Source organism: Crocodylus siamensis, chromosome 5, assembly GCF_052110815.1.
Source record: "Crocodylus siamensis isolate JL-2025a chromosome 5, ASM5211081v1, whole genome shotgun sequence".
Lineage (NCBI taxonomy): Eukaryota > Metazoa > Chordata > Crocodylia > Crocodylidae > Crocodylus > Crocodylus siamensis.
This window is the reverse complement of record NC_143399.1, coordinates 13,281,650-13,304,935: the sequence shown is the minus strand read 5'-3', so window position 1 is coordinate 13,304,935 and position 23,286 is coordinate 13,281,650. Positions and strand designations below refer to the sequence as shown.

At 43.9% G+C, this 23,286-nt stretch overlaps 2 protein-coding genes across 4 annotated transcripts in view; both read left to right on the top strand.

Annotated features, from left to right (window-relative positions):
- The first annotated feature begins 2,163 nt into the window (after positions 1–2,163).
- Positions 2,164–5,518, top strand: TACSTD2 (tumor associated calcium signal transducer 2). Its single transcript, XM_090048215.1, has one exon. The coding sequence runs from the start codon at positions 2,234–2,236 to the stop codon at positions 3,155–3,157; it is 924 nt and encodes a 307-aa protein (XP_089904341.1). The 5' UTR covers positions 2,164–2,233; the 3' UTR covers positions 3,158–5,518.
- Positions 5,519–16,344: 10,826 nt separating this feature from the next.
- OMA1 (OMA1 zinc metallopeptidase) overlaps positions 16,345–23,286 on the top strand; it is a 36,006-nt gene continuing 29,064 nt past the window's right edge. For all 3 annotated transcript variants that reach the window (XR_016442504.1, XR_016442505.1, XM_090048427.1), the window contains exons 1-5: positions 16,345–16,444; positions 16,605–17,048; positions 18,547–18,775; positions 20,833–21,006; positions 21,100–21,207. Coding sequence is in view for 1 of the 3 variants with exons in the window: in XM_090048427.1 (XP_089904553.1) it covers positions 16,609–17,048; positions 18,547–18,775; positions 20,833–21,006; positions 21,100–21,207 (951 nt within the window). In the remaining 2 variants the exon portion in view is untranslated. The remainder of the gene's footprint in view (positions 16,445–16,604; positions 17,049–18,546; positions 18,776–20,832; positions 21,007–21,099; positions 21,208–23,286) is intronic.

The window sequence follows — 23,286 nt, the reverse complement described above, 5'->3', positions numbered from 1 at the left end:
GGCAGATGAGAACAGGATGGGTTTCAACACGGACAAGTGCAAGGTGCTGCACCTGAGAAGGAACAACTAGCACCATACCTCCAGGCTGGGGAACTCCCTTCTCGTCAGGGCAGAGGCAGAAAAGGATCTTGATGCCAAGATGAACATGGGCCGGCAGTGTGGGGATGCAGTCAGGAAGGCCAACCACACCTTGTCGTGCATCCACAGATGCATCTCGAGCAGGTCCAAGGAGGTGATCCTCCCCCTCTATGCAGCGCTGGTCAGGCCGCAGCTGGAGTACTGCGTCCAGTTCTGGGCGCCGCACTTCAGGAGGGATGTGGACAACATGGAGAGGGTCCAGGAGGCCACTCGCATGATCTGGGGGCAGCAGGGCAGGCCCTACGCGGAGAGGCGACGAGACCTGAACCTGTTCAGCCTCCACAAGAGAAGGCTGAGGGGGGATCTTGTGGCCTGTTACAAACTAGTCAGAGGGGACCAGCAGGCACTGGGGAAGTCCCTGTTCCCCCAAGCACTACGGAGAGTAATGAGGATTAATGGCCATAAGTTGACCAAGAGTAGATACAGGCTAGATATCAGGAGATACTACTTCACGGTCAGGGCGGCTAGGATCTGGAACCAACTTCCAAGGGAAGTGGTGCTGGTTCCTACCCTGGGGGTCTTCAAAAGGAGGCTGGATGAACACCTTGCTGGACTTGTTTGACCCCAGCATCTTTTCCTGCCATGGCAGGGGGTCGGACTTGATGATCTGCTCAGGTCCCTTCTGACCCGACCAACTATGATAGGATAAATATAGAAACGGTGACTCATTTTCTGGCTTGTGTAGAAACTTGTCAGCTGCTGAAATGTTGCCTTATTAGTCAAATTTCTGATTGTGAAGTATCTTAGAAACTGTCATGACAATGTCAACTATTCTGAAAAGGCACCATCGCAGGAGTGAAAGTTAGTGTATATGTTTTTAGCTTGGGCTAAAGTGTACATAAGTAAGGAAGAGGGAGATGTAGAAACAATCCATGCTAGGAGAAGGCAGGCAAGGTTCTTCGGGTGAATCTGGTATCTTTCATTAGACCAGGTGAAATAGTTGGAAAAAAAATGTTAAGCAAGCTTTTGGGTTTAAAAACTCCTTGTCAGGCTGAAGAAGTTTCTACAGTTGGTGTGAGCTCTTCCTGGATGGGGATTCACCAGATGTTTTATAAATGGTAGTGTTATCTGTCAAAGAAACAGTCAACCTATCATTGACTGGAAGTGGCAGATTGGAAGTGGAGCAGAGTGAAAGACAGCATTTCATATACAAAAGAAGAGCTCCTTGCGTAATAAGAGAGCACACAGAACAGCACGGGGATTGAAGGACAGAGGGTCTAAGACAATTTGGCTGCATTAATTTGTGCTTCCTTCAGAGGAGGAGCAGATTGTCCGATCACGGAGGAGGCCGGGACCATTTGGAGAGAGGCAAAAGCCTATGGACCCTTCGGTTCCAAGAAAAACAGCAGCATTTGCCACCTGGCGTAGCTGACCTATTTGTAGCTTTTCTGGGCTGTCTGCGCCCTTGGTAGCACAGATCCTTTTACAGAAGTACTGCCACTGATTCCGGTGTCTGTTCTTGGCCAGAAACTCCCCTCGCCAAAATGCGTGCAAGGATGGGACTTAAAATGATTAAGTGCTGCAGGATCCAAATAGTGTCCGCCAGGTGCTGAGAGGAGCTTGGCAAGGAGAGGGAGTGCTGCTCTGTACGCTCTTCGGTGGAAATGCCTCCATCACCCACCTTGCCCTGTGAAGCTCCTTCCTTATAATGTGAGGGTAAAGGGACTTCTATAAACTAAGCTGCTGCTTCCCTGCTTGTCCTGCTCTTTATCTGCTGGTTTTTGGCCCTCTAGGCACCTGCGTTAGAATGATCTCAAATAACACAGTATTTGCATGCACGCGCAAGGCTGATCCAGTGGCACTTGTGTGTACATGAGGCTTTGTGCTTTATGTTGGCCTTGGTTTTTCCTGCCTGTTGTTTCCTCATTCGGTAAGAGGGAAGGCAGGCAGTGGGGGAGTTTGCTGCCACTCCCTGACTTGTGAGTGTTTCTGTATTATGTGAGACCAGTTGTTTGCAAGCAGAACCTGTCTGGCAGGTCTGATTTGGGTTTTGAAAGAGGGAGTGGCATGCAGAAACCAGGAGACCAATGGGCTTAGTCTTCAGGTAATACTTGTCCTGTCTTCTTAGAGGCTTCTTCCACTCTGTCCTGCAACCATGGAGTCTAGGCTTGGGATTGTGCTGGTTTTGATGCTGGCAGCTGTATCATCAGCACAGGACTGTACCTGTGCAACCAATAAACGGACAACATGTGCTCTGGACCGGTCTGGGATCTGCGTCTGTAGGTTGATCGGTTCAGCTTGGGTAGCAAACTGTTCAACATTGACTTCGAAATGCCTGCTGATGAAAACAGAAATGACCCCGGCAAAGCCCAGGCGTGTCCCCTCTCATGGCTTTTTGGACAACGATGGCATTTATGATCCAGATTGTGCGGCCAGCGGTGCTTTCAAGGCCAAGCAGTGCAATGGGACTGATACCTGCTGGTGTGTGAACAGTGCTGGAGTAAGAAGAACGGATAAGGGTGAACGGACAAAGTTAAATTGCAGCGAGCTAGTTAGGACAAACCACATCTTCATCGAGCTCAAACACAAGAAAAGGTCTGATCCCTTCGTTAATTCTGAAGTAGCAAATGCTTTGAGGTACACCATTCAAAACCGATACAAACTGCATCCTAATTACATCAGAGACATTGAGTATGAGTATCCCTTTATCTCTATTAACCTAAAACAAAATGCTTCCCAGAAATTGAACAGTGATGTTGATATAGCTGATGTGGCTTATTACTTTGAAAAAGATGTCAAACGTGACTCCATATTTCATTCCAATAATTCATTCTCTCTGTCTGTCGGGGGAGAGCCTCTGGATGTTGAAGAAATGCTAATCTACTACGTTGATGAAAAGCCACCAGAGTTTTCTATGAAACAGCTGACTCCTGGTGTTATTGCAGTGGTGGTATTTGTGATATTGGCTCTTTTCATTGGGATTACTGTGCTGGTTATTACCAGGAGGAGGCGGATAGGGAAGTATAAGAAAGTTGAAATTAAGGAGATGGGTGAAATGAGAAGAGGACAGAACGTATAGTTGCTGTAAACTGAAGATGGAAATAAGACTTTGAAAAGAACTGAATGAAAACAGCAGGATTTATAGTGTGTTTGTGTGGGTGGGTCTGAGGGCATATTTTTCTAAATCCTGAAGCTTAGAAAGCCATTGTAATAAGACCCAAATGACTTTAGATACTTAAGAATGGTAATAATTATTCTCTCACATATACATTTGTCTAGGAGTTGTTTAAAACCTGTTTCAGAGAAAAGATGGGGAGGCATCTTGTTGCTAAATTTTCCAGGCATATAGTTATATTTTCAAAGGACAATAAAGTTGTTACAATTTGTAGTGTATGTATTTGGCATAGGTCATAATACCTTCATTCATATGATCAGAGCTCTTGTTAAACTTCCTTATGTACATTTTATGGCGCTCCTTTTTTGTCACACCCCATTACTGATGCTTGAGTTATGTGCTGGTTCACCTGACAAGTAAGGCTGGCTTTCTGTTTTAAAAAGATTTTTTAAGATAGGCTCTTTGATAAAGTTGCCAGAATTTTTTTTCACCAATTTTGAATTTAATAAATTCCTTTAAATAACAACAACAAAGCAAAACATTTGTAACAGTCTTCTTGGCTTACAACATTACAGCCTTTCACATATTCACCCATTTGTCTACAACCGTTTTCCAGGTGCAAAAATATTCAGGAATCCAAAGTTGTAGTCACACAGCTTCTTGCTCTGATCCCATGTGTACTATCCAACAAGGGTCTGGCCACTGATACCTACAAAGTGTCCCTTGATATTAATATAAGAGTAAGGGAGTTAACTTTGGTGTCCTGCCCAAATTCCAGTGCTGGTAATTGCTTTTTGTCTGCTTAAATTTCCCTTGCAATTTCAATAAGACAAGGTATTTTTCACTGTATTACAGCCTACAGCACTTCTACAGTGTTTGAGGACAAGTTGTGAAGAGCGCTCTATTTCATTAGAGCTGCAAGGAGTAAGCAGAATGTAATTATCCATGCTGGAATTCAGCCAAGGCACCTACACATCTACAAACTAGTTTATGATGTAGGTCATCTTCACCATGAAGGACTTTTTTTAATTAATAAAGAAAAAACGGGGGAAATTGTGGTTACTCTTAGATTTTAGAGTAGTGGCAGAACTGTTGCATATATTTGGGACTGCATGTGGGGGTCTAAAATAATACTAGGTAATTTGATAACTTGCAGAACATGGCTCTTGGAGTAGGCATTACAACAGGTCAGCTGTCCAGTTCACTTTAGCAGCCTTAATTTATTTGGTTTGGTCTGTTCAGTATTGTGCGACTCCTATGGCTAGTTGCTTACTAACCAAAGATCAAAAGTATTCTGTTTCATCTAGGAAAAAATGATGGGGGTTGCTGGGAGTCAGGAAGCCTGAATTGTATTCCCAACTTTCTCTCTGCCCCATGGTGCCAACTAAAACAAAGTCCTCAGTTTCCACATCTGAAATATGTGGGTAATGGTACTTTCCCTCCTTTAAGATGGATGACTGAAAGACATTATGTATGAGCCAAATCTAGCTGTTGTTCTCTTATCTGTAGGATCTAATTAAATTTTACTACTGATTATATTCTTCGTAGTGTATGACACTTGAAGACGAGTGTAGATTACCTATTGCATGTTACTTACCCAATATAGATTTTGCACCTTCCTTCCAGGGACGCATCAAAACGTTATGAACTTTGGAACATGCATTATATCTTTTTATAGCACCACGCACAATAGAACCAACTTTGTGTTTAGACACTGCTCAAGTACAAAGGTTAATGAGGAAGGGACCTGAACCAAATCTCCACATCTGAATTCCCCCACCCCATTGGGAAGTTCCGAGTCTGACCCCACCTCCCTCCATAAGCCAGCTTTGTGTTGCATCTTGTCCTCTATAATTGGCTGACTTAAAAATGGACAATCTGTAGCTGAACATCTCAGCTTTGGAGAATTGCAGCCCAGAATCAAAATCCATGCCTCAGGATCATCACAGACAGCTTTTGTTTCTTGTGTGGATGCAGAACTAGAGCATGCCATCTGCGTGGTATCCCTTGGAGTCTTCCCTTCCTCAACAACAGTGTTGCATGCTGGGCAGTTTCCTGACATCGCCCTACCGTGGTGTGCCTGCCCATGGGATTATCCCCAAGGCATGCTGTACTTTGACTTCTTTCTGACCCTTCCAGGTTCCCGGTGATAGTACTTTCTAATGATGTCAAGACCATGTCACTGCAAATTCTTCCAATCCCTAAATGCATTTCAAACACAGGAGCAAGAATAGCTACCAGATGGTAACCACAGCAGTCATCACTGACCTGGGAAAGTAAAGATAAAAGACTATATTGTATTACCAGATACTGAATATATATATATATATTATGACATCAGTTGTTACTATAAAATTGTCTGGGTTTTCATATGATGAATAATTCCTCACCCATCCCTGCTACACAAACAGATTTGCTAATACAGGAATAGGAAGTGCCATAGGCAGCAGCCTGGCGGTGGGTATGTGTACACGTGTGCTTAACTGTGGAGTTGACTAATGAGTTCTCCAGTAAAGCATTGCAGTCTACATGTGCATCCATGTTAGGGCGCAGTAAATTAATTAACTCTGCTGTAGAATAGTACTGTTTGGGACCAGTACTATCCTACAGTAGAGTACTTCATGCTCTCAAACACATGTATAGACTGACCAGGGGTGGTATAGACAGTACTACAATGCAGGGGCTGCCCAGCCTTGCACCATAGCGTCCTTGTACCCTAGGCAGCCCCTCTGTTGTCTGACGCCATCACCCAGAGCCTGGGGCTCACTCCCTGGGATCCCTGCCGGCCCGGCTCTGCTCAAGTCTGGCTTGAATTGCTGCGGTCCTGAGTGCAAATGAAGACACTGTCCTGGGAAGCAGCTGACTCCAGCATAAAATGCACCACACTTTATTCAGGCACATTAATAACACATGCGAACGTGCCCAGTGTAGACACAGCTAAAGAACAGGAGTTACCACCTTACTGCTTCTTTAGCAGAGGACGTGTGGCTAGCGGATGTGATTGTGGACCCTCTGGCTACACCCCAGCACGGTGTAGACACAGCCATACCTGCCTTTTGCAGAGCTCATCTTTGTTTTATACAACGGTTGTAGGGTCTTCTCGTACATCTACTCTGTTGCTCGCCATTGCATAAAGGAAATGTTGTGGTAGTGCTCCATGGGGAGAGGGGCCCATAAGCAGCTGGGCAAGCTCATAGTGGCTGAATTTAGTGATATTATTTACATGGTGCTGCAGTCTAGTGGACTCCATCTGTTGTTTCCTGGGGGATGCTGTATACCTGCCTATGAAGCTCAGCCAGAATAGACCATCGGCTACTTTAAAAGAAGCTTACTGCAGAGAGTGCATCCCATTTGAAACCCACCAGTCTGGACTGGATGTTGAGATTTTTCAGCTCTGAATTTTCCCTTGCTGGAAGTGGAGCTGCATTTCTTCAAAGGGATCTACACAAAGGCACTTTCTCAAGTTTCTTTGAGTGTTGGTTCATGCCATGCCAGTGATAAATTGTTGTTCAGTAGATTCCCTGTGTTTGCCACTCATTTTGGCTTATTCCAAAGGAAACCAAAAGAAAGGTGATGATTAAAACACATGCACTAGTTCTGCTGTATTCTGGGCCGCAGTTATACACTGTTTGCTGCAACGAGGCAGCATGGATGTTAAGGCAAAATTTCTAGGTTTCACTAATACACAGGACAGGAAACATTTGGAGATTTAGCTTGCATTTCTGCCCCACCAACAGGCTGAAGTGTAACGACTGCAAATCTACACTGGGGATTATGCTTTACCATCTTTGTAAAACAATTTGATTTTTTTCCAAGATGAAGTTAGGAAAAATGCAGGCAATTACGTTGTATCCAAGGCAAAATCTTGGCAGATAAGAGAGTCTAAGTATTTGTACTGGTCCATGGGGGTGATTTTTTATTTTTTATTTTTTTAGGAGTTAGGGCTGACAGAAGATATTGTTATAGTATCCTTCATGCTATCATAAATCATGACAAGACCACCATCTGAAACAGATGGGGTGTGGTCAGCTATTTCCTTGCAAGTCACCATGATCCAATGGTCTGTGCATGCTGCTCTGGGACAGGGAAAACACAAAGGTCATTAAGTGGGGGTGATACGGTATATGTCAGCAATTAATCACAAGAACAGGAAGATTAATTGCAGTATGGAACAGAGAGAACATCTCTGTGAATTATGTCATTCCATTTGGAATAAAGCCATGTAAAGCTACCGGAGGATCAGGACTTCAACAGACTCAACATCCTTTTCTAATGCCCCTGCTAAGTATTTATTCCTCTCCTGCTGCTCCAATCACATCATCTTTCGGGTTGTATATTGCCCCATGTTCCACATATGGCAGAACACGTATTTCACAGCAACGGATCATGAGGTGCTACTTGTTTGACCTCCTGTCCACTGCTCATGTTCTTATAGAAATCTTTCCAAGTATAATATAAACTTTTGATTATGTTTCAGGTCTTCCAGAATAAAGATCCCAGGTGAATAACGGCATGCATATGTTCATTAGCAGGGGAGGTATAAATGTAATGGGATTAATATTTTCATCAATTTGGGCCTCTTTCTGTTTCCTCTCAGCACTTGTCTATGTGATTCCCTCACTTGGTCCAGATGGTGTCTGCCTTTGCCTTCTGCATCAAGGTCAAGTTGTACTCCATTGTACCACCATTTCCACCTCCATGCACACTACATCCTGCCTCCCATTGCTTTTCATGTTCTTTATCTTAAGACTGTCAGCTGGGAGTAATTTCCAGCTTCCTGTGCACTGGCCACATTTTCTCCCTTTTCCTGCCCACTTTCTTTAAGTTACTTCCCCAAGTACTCCTTTTTTTTGACCACATCTTGCTTTGAAACTGGTATTGTATTTGTCTTTATTGCGTTTGTCAGGTTATACCTGGGTCAGATCTTTGGGTACTGCTGAAGTATGCAGTATCAGGGGTGACTGGTGCCTCCTGAGTCTAGGGGTACAAAATTTGTGGATGGGCCCGGGGGTGGGCCAAAAGCCCCATATCCACTCCTAAACTGTGCTGTGACTTAGTGCTCCCCACAGCATGTCACCGGCCCATATGGCAAAAAACCTTCCCTGTCCTGAGTGGTGCCAAGTCAAGGGCCAATCTTGGGAGGGCACATGCCCCCCCCTAGCAGTCGCCTGTGTGCAGTGTGTATGGTTGGGATTTGTATGCACAGCTTTCCTTGATGCTGCCCTCACTCTTCTGCTGTTTTGTCCTACCTTTATTCCACATAGTTTCTTATAGTGGACCAGGTTATCCAAGCAGCATTAAGTAACATAACTAACATGTTGCATTTGTTCTTTCATTGTCATCCTAGTAGAAAAATGTGAACAGCGCAGTCTCTTGTTTTGGAAGTTTTTAAAGTCTATTCAGTATGTCTGAGAATGCATGTGTGCGCACACATGGTGTGTGTTTACGTTGGAGAAGATAGGGGAAAGAAAAATGCAGCTTGCATTTAGTGTGGAAGGAGGTAATATTTATAGCAGTTTTTAGTTCCTGTGGGAGTTCCTTCCACAATCTTTCATGAGCTCCAGAATAAGCCCTTCCAGGGTTATTGATCTTGCTGTGTGTTCAGACATCCTGAAGTTTGCTCTGACTTATAGTAGGCTGCAATGACTGCAAAAAGCCAAAACAGTATTGTCCAGTAATGCTCAACTTTTTGGCTTGCAGGCCAAATGAGTAGTGTGAGGCTGGTCCATGGGCTGGATTGACCCAATGCACCAGAATTAGGCCCACATGCCAGGATTTAGACTTTGCCAGCTCTGCCTAGCTCCACATGCAGGACCCTGTGCAACTTCAGCTGGTCTCTGCATGTTGGAAGCAGGGCCCTGTTGCTTCCGCCCAGCCCACGTGCAGGGATTGAGCTCCCAGGCTTATGCTGCTTTTGCCAGGCTCTGTGCACTGGCATCAGGCCCTGTGCCGCCTCTGCCTAACCCTGTGTTCCAGGATCAGGCTTTGGGCTGTTACACCTCCTTAGTAGGGCCCCATGTACCAGAATCAGGCCCTACACTGCCCTGTGCACCAGATGTAGCATGCAAGGCCATGGCCTGGGGGACTCCCTATGGACCTGTGGGGAGCTTCATGGGGCAAATGACATAGCACTGGGGGCCGGATCTGGCTCACAGGCCAGGGACTGAGCACACTTGGTATTGCTTGGTTTGGATGGCATGGGGGCATCCTCCTGGTCTCATGTTACGTTCCAGGAGATGACTGCCCCTGGCCTATTTAATCTGACAATGTGATGCACAGCAGCCACACCACTTTGGAAGATCTTCTTACATGTGTACTAGGAAACTAGTATGCTGCTGGAGCTATATAATAATAACAATAACAACAATGATTATTATTATTGTTATTATTATTACTATTACAGTGCAATAATCATACCTAGATATGTGCCCTCAAGAATTCCCCTTAAAAAATTTAATACTTTGTATTTTATCAGGGTAGATTCCTAAGTCACTTAGATACTTAAACCACTTCTTCAGAGGAGGAACTAAATATTGGTTCTTACTTCTTTCCTCCTTAACTAGACTGATTAATATTATTAAAGCTATGGACTGTCTCATACAGGTATAATTGCCCTTTTCAAAGCATTTCCATTGATTTCCCTCAGGGTTTTATACGCATCTCATGCTGCAATTACCTAATTTTCATGCTAAAATTAATCTTGAGTCATTACAATTGCCTATTGGAGCAAGAAAACTCAGTTTCTCCAACTTTTACAATTATTTTCCAGCAGCCAAAGCAAAAATCCTGGTACAATGGTTTATGTAGTTAAAATTTTGCACACGCAGGATAGCCTGATAGTAACCACATGTCTTTTCCATGAAGGTCCTCACTGCCTCGGGGATAGCATTCGTCCAGTCTTACTCCAGCACACTTCAGTACTACAGAGACGATTTTGGAGTGACATAGGTAATAGCAAGTGAGAGATTGAATATGTTTATAGTCTCCCATACAGATTTTAGATATAAGCCATACAGAATTGGTGACATTTGCACCCATTATTTTTCAACCAGGTATTATTTGAAATAAATGTCTGTGTTTGCTAGACTAAAACAAGAAATGTCAGCATTCTTGCTGATCTACTTGCATCCAGAAGAGTAATGTAGACAGATGAAAGGTAACTGGATCAATGCTCATAAGAGACTTATTTGACTGAAAACTCCAGTGCATCAAAGGTTTGAAGTGACTCAACTCTCGCTTCTTTTAATATGCTATTCATTTTACGAGCCTTACTGTAAGGATCCTAACATGGTTGTTATTTCCATCAAGCCATTTTTAGCAACTCAGTTGCTTTGAAATTGGTTTGTGAACTACCTGAAAGGATTAGAATGTGGGAAACCATAAATGCCAGGGCCTCAGCTCATGTAAATCAGCATAGAGCCATTGAGATCTGTGCAACTCTGCCACTTGACAACAGTTAAGGATCTGGGCCTTGAAGTACCTTGGTCATTAGTCCTGAAGAGTCAGCTGTCTGAGGATGGGTGGAAATTTGCTTATAAGCAATCAATATACAATGCTGAACCTCATCTTGTTTACCATGTTTGCATGCAGCTCCTCAATGATTAGTATCATCCACAAAATACCCGTCATCTCTATGTCACTGCAGAAATTTAACTTAACAAAACAAGTGGTATATATATAAGATTTGGAGTGAAATCCTGATCCTACATTCTCCTGAACCTTGAGTATGTTGTATATTATTTATATTAGTCTGGACATAAGTAAAGACTGCTAATACATACAGCATTGTGTTTGTCTAAGTCAGTGTAGCATCAGGCACCTCTGAATCCAACAGAAGTCAGTGGAAATTTGGGATTTTTACCAGCTTCTTTGATGTACGAGCACATTATGAGATGAGGTCCAGAATCAATGGGACTGATGAACTGGATATCTGAGGTGCTTCAGTTCTGTATGTGAGTGGATATACCTTTTAGCTATTCTAAAGACTAGATGGACTTTCTGATTTCACCTGGGATTCTTTCACTAAAACAACCTGTAAATGATAGGGCACTCAAATATCACACCACGAATAGTTTAGAAACTGAAGTACCGTATTAAAACTTGTAAAACCTTTCACAAGGAAGACTGGACCTATCATTTTTGGTGGGTGGATGTTTCTGACTAGGACATCATTCTCATGCTAATTTCAGAGATTTTGATTTTACGTTTACAGTATGCAAGACTAAGATAATAATTAACAATAAATATACTGAATGCCTAATAATACGCTTTGAAGTGCAATCAGCTTTGTGGTGGAGGAAAACAGCCGGAGTAGCAGCTGGTACAAAACACTGAGCTACTGTATCAGAAGAGGATTTCTGATCAAGGACACATGGAGAAATCTTTGCTTCTATGGAAAAAGTCATAAAATCTTTAATGCCTACATGAAACCCCTGAGAATTCAACTTCTACAGTCTTGGCCAAATGAATGTAAATGGCATAAAGCTCAATTTAGTCTCTTGAAAAGGACAAGGGCTGCAATGATCTGCTGGGATTTTAAGTCTGATGCTTGTGAATAGGAGAGTTATACCGATGCTTCAGTTATGAAATTGCCCCAATGGGTTTATATTTGTTACTTTTATGATACTGAGAGAGACATCAAATGCTCTGTATAACTGCTAAGTACTTTAATGATTAGGGTAAAAATATATAAAATGTGTGATGCTAAGTGATTCACATGAAGCTGAGCATTGCACATTATAGCTGACAGCTGTTTGTGGTGGAAAAAATATAGGAAAGGGGAGAGTTTTGATGCACACATTGACACTCCCCTAGAAATGCAAAATATTATTTTTAAAGTATGTTTGCATGTTTGGTGGATTATGATTATTTTTCTTGGATTTGCTATTTTGCAGGTGGGATTGAAAAGAAAATAAATTGTACAATAAAGGGCTTTTGAAGAAAAATAATAAGAAACTGTAAGAAAAATAAACTGTTGCTGCTCTTTCTTCTTTCCTACACCAAATCTTCCTTCCACTCAAAAAAGGTAACAAAAAGGCTTAATGTGTCAAACATATCCTACAAACATTTGAGCATGAGTAACCAATGAATCCAGTGGAGCTAATCACATGTACAGAATTACTCATGTCAAAAAGCTTGTCTGCCTAGGAAAATGTTACCGGTGGAACCAGTATAATCAGCTTCTTCCAAAGTGATGCAAGCTAGTTCAACAGAACGAGGCACTCATTACAGGACAGGTGTGTCCACAGGGCAAGTTTGTACTGGTATTACTATACTGGTTTAACTTCAGACCTTATGTCAACTGGTGTAACTTCCTGTGCAGAAAAGCCTCGGTGCTTGCAGATCTCGGTCCCAGGATTAAGTTTGTCAGTGCCAATAAGACCCAGTACAAAAAGGCTTGTCCATTAAGCATCAAAGTAACAATCACTTGTATTTGCACAAAGGAGATTTTGTGAATGAAAGTGTTTTCCTCTGTCTACATGTGAGGCTCCTTTGTGTGTAGACCATAAATGGCACAAGGGTTCCAGGCTTTCTAGTATTTTAAGCTGATGACTAGGAATAAGCAGTGGTAGTCACAACTTTCACAGTTTACGAGTGAACTGCTATGAACTATTCACTGCCCTGCTCTGTCTGGATGTGATTCTGTGATTCCACTGAATAATAGGTGGATTTGGAAGAGTAGTAGAGGAAGCATATAGGTCATAAAGCCCTGCTCCAAAGGGACTCCTTCTACAACAACCTGAAGCAATAATTTGGGGATAAGTAAGGGGTTCTAGAGGCCATTTCTATATTCAAGATTTGGACATACTTCAGAATATATTTCATCCCTCTGCAAGAAATGGTAGATGTGAAGGGGCTCTGTAGGACACACGGGACTCTCCATACAGCTCAGTTGGTCAGACAAGATGAAATTCATTGCAGTGCTGAAGATCAACAGAAATGTTAGCCTCGTTTATGAACCCGAAATTAGAATGAGAAGGGACATAAGGGATGTGTATATTTTGTGCTGGTCTTGTTCAGAGAGGAATTGTACTTGCAGTGCTGAGGCCGTGATTTACACATTAACATCAATCTCCCTATCAGAAAGATGGAGACTATAACTTGCCCAACTTTCTGAAGCTCTTTGATGTCTTCAGATAAAAGGTATTGTGCATTCACATTCATTAAAATTCAAGAGCAGCCACCGTGTAAATGACTAGTTATAATGTCATTTGATCTAGCTATCTATTTGGAGAAAAACAGCACTGCATAAATATCCAATTGTTTAACTATTTGCCAGATTTTCATGTAGAGAAACATTTAGTGTTGGTATCTGATAGAGAGAACCTGTAATTATTTGAGCTATATTTGTGATTTGTCTGCTTTGAAATTTGAATGAGGAGAATGCCATTCATGGCCATTTTTAGAAGTACAGAATGTATAGTATAATTTTAGGGCCCAATCCTATATTCCTTGCATGCTCCAAATACCTTCTGACTTCAATGGAGATTTTAGGTAAGCCAAGAATGCAGAATCAGTCCCTATAGCTTGTATGCCAGACAGTTCGGTAATACAATCAGAGAGATTAATAATAGCAGATGAAGAGAGAACTACATATGAAAAGGAGAAAAAATAGATGAGATTTGAAATAAGATGGTGACTCAGTGAGGTGGCAGGAGAAAATCTGCGTGGGAAATCTCACCAGAGATTTCATACTGGTGTTTAAGGATAAAGCAGGCCTGTGCTAACTGAGGAGAGCAAAAGGAAAGTCCAGAGAAAACAGAGCTGTAACAGAAGATACACTTGCATGTGAAGCTCGAGTCTTGACCAGCTGGGCGCACTAAGCTCTTAGCTGCACGTGGTCTGGTGTTATTGTGCACAACTCCTTGGGTGGATTCAGGGATTAACATCACAGAAAGCCAAAACAAAAATTCCCCACCCTTCTGGCTGAGTTACAATTTGATCTTGCCTGCTCCTTACAGTAGAGGAGACAGGACTTGGTTATAATAAATACAGTTCTTAACTAAGATTGCCGGACGCAGACAAGACTTTAGTCCTTCTGGCTTTTTTAGCTCTGAGGTGCGCTAGGGTCTCTGTCCCATCCTGGATTCCACAGGCCCTGTTGGCTATAACCATTAACCGGCTCTGGATGGAGGTTCAACAAGGAGCATCTTGACGCTGGTACCAAGGAAGGGAGGAGGGTACCCAGGGAATCAAGAGGGGTCAGTAAGCGCGAGAAAGATAAAAATCCAGAAAGCATTTATTTTGTGTAGCAAGTAGTGAGCAGCGTGTTTACAAAGTGTCTGTAGCTGTCTTGAAGAGAGGCAGACAGACCAGGAGCTGGGCTGCTTCAGCTTCCCCAGGGAGGCACCCTTTGTTCTACTCGGCAAAGCCCTGGAGCCTCCTATCATTGCCACGCACCTTCCAGACGCGCCCACCTGACAAACATGCAACTTGCAGCACCCGTCTTTCAAGTCACTTTCCCAATTCGTTCCCAAAAGAGTTTCTGTTGTCAGTGGTATCTCCATGTCAAAACCTGCAATCTGGGTGGCAAGGAAGTGCACGCTGGGCTACAAGATGCCTACCCATTCCTCTGAAAAACATCCTCGGTGGAGCAGGCCTGATGGCAAAGGACACTTGTTGTGTGACCTGACAAATTACGCTTTTACTCTTGGGGGACGGTCTGCAATGGTGGCAGTCAAAGGAGCTGCCACCGCAGCCACCACCCGAGTTGTTTAGAAAGGCCTGGGGCAGGCCCGGGGCTCTCGTCTCTTATGGGGGGTGTCTCGTATGGGGGGGTCTCATCCCCCCCATATATCAAACCCTGGACTTGACCCTTCACTGAGGAGCGATCTCTCGGAAAGGAAGAGCAATGGGCAGCCTTGGGGGTATAGAGGTGTCTTAGCCGAGAGCAGCGATTCCCGAACTCTGGCAGATCGCACACCACCAATTTAGGAGGATACAACCTTCCGTACCACCAGCAATTTTTTGTCATATAAATTATAATGCATTTGTTCACGCATACCACTGGCGGGTCGTGTGCGTACCGCTGGTGGTACGCGTGCCTCTGACTGGGAATCGCTGCCGTAGAGGGTAGGAGGCTGAAGGACGGGGAATCCGAGGGGAAGGAGCGGCCGTGTATGGACCTGGGGGATGCAGCAGCCAGATGTGTAAAGCCCAGCCCCAAGGTGCCCATGACATCCCCAGGCCCCTGACAAGGGCTGCCACCGCACACCAGACCCCCGAGACGCTGCCCCGCCAGCCCCGAAGCAGCGAGGTCTGGCCGCCCCTGCGCTGCGCTGAGGACACGGGGCTGTGAGCAGCGTGGCCAGGTCTTACGTCTGAAATGATGGTCTTCAAGATGAAATCATTGCATTGGAAGCTCAAAATTCTTGTATTGGCTGGAAAACAAGCTATTGTTCACTGGGAAACGAGGCAAATCAGCATGCAAATAAGCACGCACAGATGCCGTCATCTTGTTTACTTTACATTAACTTTTTATTTCCTTGATATGGCTCACGACCAGCGGCCAGTGAGCGAGCGAGTGAAAGCCCTGTCAGCCAAGCGGAAACGTTTTCTCCTCTGGAGGCAAGGAGTCACTGGAAAGTGCTGCCAGCAAACCCCGAAGTCGGGTGGGACTCTGAGAGTCGTGGGCTGTTTAGCACGGAGGAGCCGCCTCCAAAATGATTGAGCTTTATTACTAATTTTTGAAAAAATAATAATTATGAACTTTTATTTCTACCCAGAACTTTTACAGTCTTTTCTCCAGTGATGAAGGGTGTTTGTGTCCAAACGCTTGCCATTAGCAATTTTTGTTTTGTTTTGTTTTTTTGCAAATCTTGTTTTTGCTGTTTTTTTGTGCAAAAATCTTGTTTTTGTTTGTTTGGGGGTTTTTTTGCAAAAGTCTTGTTTTTGTTGTTGGTGGGTTTTTTTGTTGTTGCAAAAATCGTCTCGACCAGGGAGTACTAATGGTCAGAAATAATTGTGCACGCTTGGATGAGGATGCTTGTACGCTGCAGCAGTGTCAACAAACACCGCCCCCCCAGGGGCGGGGCCAGCGCCATACGTCATAGGAGTGTCAACAGACCGCCCCCCCCAGCCTAGGGGCGGGGCCAGCACTACCCGCCTTCCCGCAGGCTAACGCTCCACGTAGTGGGCGTGGCCTCCTCGCCAGGGCGGGGCGCCGTTCTCGGCGCTGTCCCATTCAGATGGCGTCATCAGTCTGCGCTGCTGGCCTCGTGTCACCCTTCCGCGTCCCGCTGGCGCTGGACGGTGGGTGCCCCCCCCGCGCGCTCGCCACGCCCTGCCCCCACCCTGGCGCTCCGGGGCTGAGGCGCGTTGGCTCCCTGAGGGGCGCCCCAAAGGCGGGGGGCAGCTGGGGGCAAGCAGCAGCAGCTTCCGGGGGTCTCACAAACCTTCCTTCACATTTCAGAGCCATGAGCACCTGGGCCGGCCTGCGGCGTGCGGGCAGCGCCTGCCCCTTGTCTCGCCTCGTCTCCTTGGCCAAGCCCACAGGAGGATACCGCCACCTCTGTTGCCTAAAGTCCCCAGATGCAAGCCGCCTCGCGGCAGGAAGCATCCATGTCTCTAGGAACGCACCGGAGAAAAGCCAAGGAAGGTTGTGGCAGGTAGAAGTGGGCAAGAAGGTGGCCAATAGCGGTAGAGGACCCCAAGTCCTGCCCCCACCGCGCTGGCTCGGTGAGGGTGTGCTGCGTGCAGTTGTTACTCCAGGCCCTCGCACCAGTTGCCCGGGTGCAGGGGACGTTTGGGCTGCCCGTTTCATCCACACATCGTCGTCCTTGCGAGCTGCTCCAGTTCCCGCCTTGTGGATCCTCCTGAAACCAGCTCAGAAACTATTTGCTATCATTCTGGGCAGGTAAAACGCCGCCTGTCTTCAGAGAATGACTGTTCGGCTTGGTGTGGCCAGCGGCAAGTTGTGTTTGTGGCCGGCCTTTTGCGGCGCTTAGGGTTGAACGCTTGCATCAATGTAAATTTTGGTGGGCTTGTAAATTAGCTCTTATTTGTCATCTGAAAACGTGGTCTGTACCTGTATCAGACTAGCATTGAACACCAGTGGCCAAAACAATCTGGCCCTACACGCAGCATTGATCCACGGGGCTGGATCCTGTGCTGGGCTCAGTCTGTGGGGCCAGGCCCCCCATGCACAGGGTCAGTCTGTCGGGCCATAGACTGAGCACCACAGTTTTTGGCTGCTAGCAGGCACAGATCCAGGGGGTGTGCGGTGGTGTGGTTGCATCTCCCTTTCCTGCCATGAGCACTCTGGTCTTAGCTGCCAGGCATGTTTAGTGAGTTTGCTGTTCATGTGCAGTAAGCTCTCCAGCGTTACTGCACCTCTTCTCACCTTCCTGGATGCTGCTGGCTATTAGTAACTCTTCTGTGGCTTGGAGCAATAAAAATCATGCACTTGTGGTTTAAAAACCACAGGGCCTACAAACACTGGCTTTTGGTTTTTCAAGGGTGATGCACATCCGTAACTGAGAACTCAGGCTACAATGGACAGTGACATAGTTTAAAAAGTTGCACCGATGTTTAAGGAATATATATAATTTAGATGTCTGTTTTTGTAGGTTACCAGACACACTTCATGCTTGCCAAAGATGTGGTTGTAGGCAAAAGCAGAAAGCAAGAACCTGGGATTCTCTCTTCCCCATGCAAGACAAAAGAGCAGCCACTGCTGCTGACCTAATTGCCACATCAACTTCAGGCCACGTTGAGAGAAAGTGATGGTGGTTTTTTTTCTGGCCACAGCATGTGCTGCACTTACACAGCATAGCCATGCAGTTCAGACAGAGGTTGATTGTGTGGCTGGCTTTTGCAAGGAAATGGAATATCATTCTCTTTACTTTCTAGTGAATTTTTTAATATTTTTTTTGTTTATTATTTTTGGTAGGCAAAATCCTTGGCACATTTTTCTAAGGGAAGTCAGGGTGAAAAACCCAGTTCTTTCAGATATTTTAGACTAGAACACAAACAATAAGTCCTTTAGCCTCTACTTCCCATTAGAAGCACAGGGAACATAGCTAGTTGCTAAGCAGTAAATATTGAGAAGGCTGCCTGTTTTCTAAAACTTACACTAGGTCGTCATTGTAAATGTTTTAAAAATAAAATTAAAACTCTGATTTTTTTTTCTAACCAGATGAGAAAGCTAAATGCTTGCCTTAAAAAAAGAGCTTTTATCTTGTGACACTTCTGTTCTTTAAACAAAGTATATACTGTTCCATAAATCCACTGAATCTTGCATCACAGAATTTTTACCATTTTGTAAACGTTAGCATCTAAAGTTTGCCCTCATACTTGTAGGGCTGGTAAGCATTATTGTGCTCATTGACTAATGTGAAATATTTGTTTTCCAGGAGCATAAGAAAATGGTGGAAGGCCCTTCCCCCCAACAAAAAAGAACTCTTTAAAGAAAGTGTAAGAAAAAATAAATGGAAACTTCTTCTAGGTGCCTGTAGTTTAGGAACTTTATACATCATATTTTATTTTACTCACCTGGAAGAGACTCCAATCACTGGTCGTACTAGACTACTGGTGTTTGGGAAAGAACAGTTTCAGCAGTTGTCACAGCTGGAATATAATATGGTAAGTGTTGTAAGGAAACAAAGTCCTATTAGTGATGCATTCCACAGGCCCACTAGATATCCTCCTTTCTGGATGTTTGGTAATTTGGACTTGTGTATTTGTCTCTTGTAACTGGATAGGCTCCCAGCTCATGCTTCTCTTTGGCCACTCTGTATGCTTTGAGGGTACATACTGTATATCACCCCTTCACAGAAATAGTACTTTGCAGTCGTTGCACCCCAGCCCACAACCCACTCAAACTCACTGTTTTCCCGAGTTTCTGCCTGGTGAGCTGTCTTCGTGGACATAATGAAGCAAATAGTACACAGGCTGTGCAGAGGTTTCTAATGCAGTTATTCTGGTTTAGGCAGCACAAAAGCTATAACCATCAGGGGAAAAGAGCATTCATGCATTTAACTCTGTGTATCAGTTTCTTGAGCATTCTTTGGGACTTGATCAGAATCCTCTGAAGTGTCCAGATTCTGTCTTGTCCAAATGCTTAGTTATTGGGCCACTGAAGGGAGAACTCACTTTCTTTGCATGATCACTTTCTGTAGTATATACGTTGTACTGCTCAGCCTATTCTAGTGTTAGTGAGTCTTGATAATCTGCTCACCCAACTGTGTCAAGAAGATGCCACTTTGATGTCACTTAGTTCAGGGAGGGAGGTAAGAACACAGTAAAAGACAGTCTTATGAATGATACAGGGATAGAGGCAGGTCATAAAAGCAAACTGGGATGCATAGACAGATTTTCCAGACTGATGTACCATACTTGAGCTGCATCCCTTAGGAAATGTCCAGGTCTGGAAAAGGCACTGATACATAATACAATACAACTACATATTTTGCAATAATTGTCAGCCATGCTGAGTTCTTTAATTAAATAAATAAACAAATGGTGGGTTTTTTTAATGCGAAATAGCAGTATCTGTGTTAAGTGTTGAGTAACTACCCGTTTCAACTTGTGATATGAACATTCCTGAGGTACCAATAAGCCAGGCTATTTTGTACTAAATCTAATACACTGTCATTTGGTGTAAACTGAAATTCTGCTTGGCAGCAAATATTGGTATGTGGTAGGCACAGGCATAGGATTCAGTGTACAGCAGGGAGAAGAGACAGAGGATAAGAAGTAGGATTATTGAGTGGTAGCCAGGGGGACATAGCTGTTGACTGGTAGAAGACAGGAATATAGCAGTGGAACGGGGGAACACTGATTTAGACCTTAATATGTAGGAAAAACAAATTAGCCTTTTGTGCAATCTTTTAATGATGGTTCCGAATTCTGTCATCCCTTCTCCTGTTTTTGAATTAAACATTTTTATCTCAGTGCTAGACTTGTTTCTAAGAATTTTGCTTTTCATAAGACACTTTGGCTGGAAAACAAAATGTACTACAGACATGCCTTTTAATCTGAAATCTCTACTTGAAATATGAAGCATCACAATAACACACAATATGGTGTTGCTAGTTTGACTAAAATGTTTTAGGCATTATGAAGAGTAAGCTAAAAACATGAGATAAAAATGCTTCACTTCAGTTTTTCAAACGAATTTTCATAAGCACATCAGTCTTCTTGGAACACTTTTTAGAATGGAATTTATGTATTCTTGACATTTTTGCCCCAAATTGTTATCTAAAGAGCTTACAATCTTTGGGAAAAGATCATTTGAAGTAAGCAAACAATATTTGAAGGAAGGAGGAAGGATAACTCTTACAGTGTTGTGTTACTCAATTTTGATACAGGTGTAGTTTGAGATGAGTATGAATGTGCTGACTTAAAGCAGTTAATAACTTGTGAAACTGTGGATTCATTTGGATCAAAAGTATGTGAATACAATTCAATGGAGTCTGCATCTCCATTTGAAATATCCAGAAGGGTCTGCACCTCCCTTTCAAAATGTTTAGGTTTCTGCAGATGAAAACTTAAAAATCACTGGTCTGGAATAGTATTATTTACTATCTTGTTACACTTCTATTGTGCTACATGTGTATATTGTATCATTGTATCACTTAGTCTCTGTACTGCATCCTTCATCCTGTGTGAAAGAAACTCAACAAGTTATCTCTTTTCAGTGGATGGACAAGTTTGAAAATGAAATGTTACCTGAGAGAGACCCTCGCTATCAAGTTGTGAAAAAAGTAGTTCATCATCTCTCTGAAAGCAACCAGGACATCCCAGAGTTCTCAGAGTTTAAGTGGGTTATCCATGTAGTGGAGGAACCAGGCATAAATGCTTTTGTGCTTCCAGTAAGTAAAAGCAAAAGTTAGCAGTATTACTGCAGCAAAAACTTAGTGTTTGTACACAGGGCCTAATCTGCTTTTTTCCCTTTTTGCTTCTAGAATGGACAAGTGTTTGTTTTCACTGGGTTACTAAATGCAGTGTCAGATGTTCATCAGCTCTCTTTCATTTTGGGACATGAGATAGCTCACGCTGTGTTGGGACATGCGGTAAGTACTTACAAGTAAAAAGGCAAAAAGTGTCTTATTGTAGTCACTTTTGGGTGACGTGTTTTTAAAGCGGGGTTTCTTCATTAGGGTAAATCGTCATCCTTTTATGCTGCCCCAGATTGAATGAGGGCCTTGAAAAGGGATTGTCCTGCATATGCTTATTATTATAAATAGTATTTACTACCATGAGTAATCCCCTGATAGTAAGTGTTAACACTACATCTGCTAGTAGGTATTGCAGAGCAGACCTGGTGTGGTTTACATTTCATTACATTAAGGGTTGCAGGTAGTCAGTGCCTTACCTTCTTAAACTTGGTGACAACGAAGGTAAATATTTCTTAGCTTCTAAAACACGTTGCCAGGACTTTAGCAACTTTTTCAAAAGTTATAGATAGGGAACCTGAAATCTGCTGCTTTGTTTGCATGCCCAGTCAGTTACTTGCAAAAGTGAGCATGAGCCCCAGCTGTAATGTGCTCATGTTAAAACTTTTCAGCATTGCAGGTGTAGCTTTGGAAAAACAAACTAGGAAATTAAATTGGGCACTAAATGTGATCAGCTTTATACTGGTATATAAAACCAGTAGCTGACAGAAGACACAGATCTCTAAAATGGGGTAAATTTGCCTAATTCAGTGGAGACCGAACGGGTAAAGCGTGACTGATTGAGGTTATATCAGTTCAGGCCTTATCTATCCACACCTATCCAGGCAGCACCATGCTGCTTGTATATCCATATCCCTGCCATTAGCTGAAGGTAAGCAGGTTACCTCTATCTTGATTTCTAGTTGCAAGACGATGTAATAGTAACCTGCTGTGTTGGCCAGCCTGGAGTGCTGTCCATTCCTGATTCAAGTCATGTATATCAGCAGATAGGACTGGTGTAAATTATACCAGGTTGGTGTTCATCTAATCATATCCTTGTTCAGTTTTATTATTTTTAATCCAGTGGTGTTCAACCTTTTGGTCCCACGGGTCAGATGAGTGGCCTGGACCAGCATAACAAAATCAGTCCCTCAGGCATAACACTGCCACCACCTTTATGCTAGGACTAGGCTCTGGTGGGCCTGGCGCCACACCCTTTCTTTGGAAATTGGGTCTAGGTGCCCTCCTGGCCCTGCACACTGGAATTGGGCCCCAGCACCACCCCCTCATACCCTCACATGCCAGGATTGGGCCCCAGAGCCCTGGTGCTGCCATCTTCCTTCCTCTCCACATACTGGGATTGGACCTCAATGCTACCTCCTCCAGACCCTGTTCATGGGGATCAGATGCCCAGTCCTCCATTCAGGACCCAGGGCTCTTCATGGGAAATTTGGCAGTAGGGGTGCAGTGCCACTGCTCTCTTGCTGCCAGATTTCCAGAACCATGGGGAGCTCTGCAGGCTGGATATGGCCCAGAGGTGGGGGGCATTGAATACCCCTGTTCTAACTCATTTAAGGGAAAGCACTATTGGAAGTGCTTAGTTTACTTCGGTTCTGTTTATAGAATACTTGTATGACCTTGGGCAGGTTACTTCTTTTCTCTGTACTTCACCTTCCTCTAAACGTGTGGATAATAGCTCCCTTCCTTGAAGGCTGTATTTCCTCACATACAACTTACATCTTTCTGCCAAAAAAGCTGCTGCTGGACGTTGCAGTGTGCATTATGTACAAGAAATATGGTGAGAGCAGTTTCTTTCTTACAGAACAAAAGTGAAAGTAAAACTTGCACGCGACTCATGGAGCAGAACAGCAAACAGGCTTGGCTCCTCATCCTTAATCAAAAATATCTGTACTTCTAACACCAAAGCAGCTCCACAAAAATCAAAACAGACAAGCTGGGTCTGGCTGCCTGGCTGCTAATACCTCTTCCTCATAAGGGCAGTAGGTTTCTACAGTCAGCCTTATTTATATCCTTTCCCTTGACTTGGGGTCCCCTGCTGGAGTGCGGTTTACTAGCCTTTTCTCCTCTGGATCAAACATCACCTTGTCTTAGGTCTCAAACCCTTCACCTGGGAGCAGCTAATTTAATCACATTGGACATGTTTACATATGCCTGTTAACGTGCATCAGTAAGCTCTGGAGCTTAAATCCCTGGAGC

Bases quoted from the DNA above. Each gene is read 5' to 3' on its own strand.
- TACSTD2 (XM_090048215.1), top strand. From the start codon at position 2,234: ATGGAGTCTAGGCTTGGGATTGTGCTGGTTTTGATGCTGGCAGCTGTA.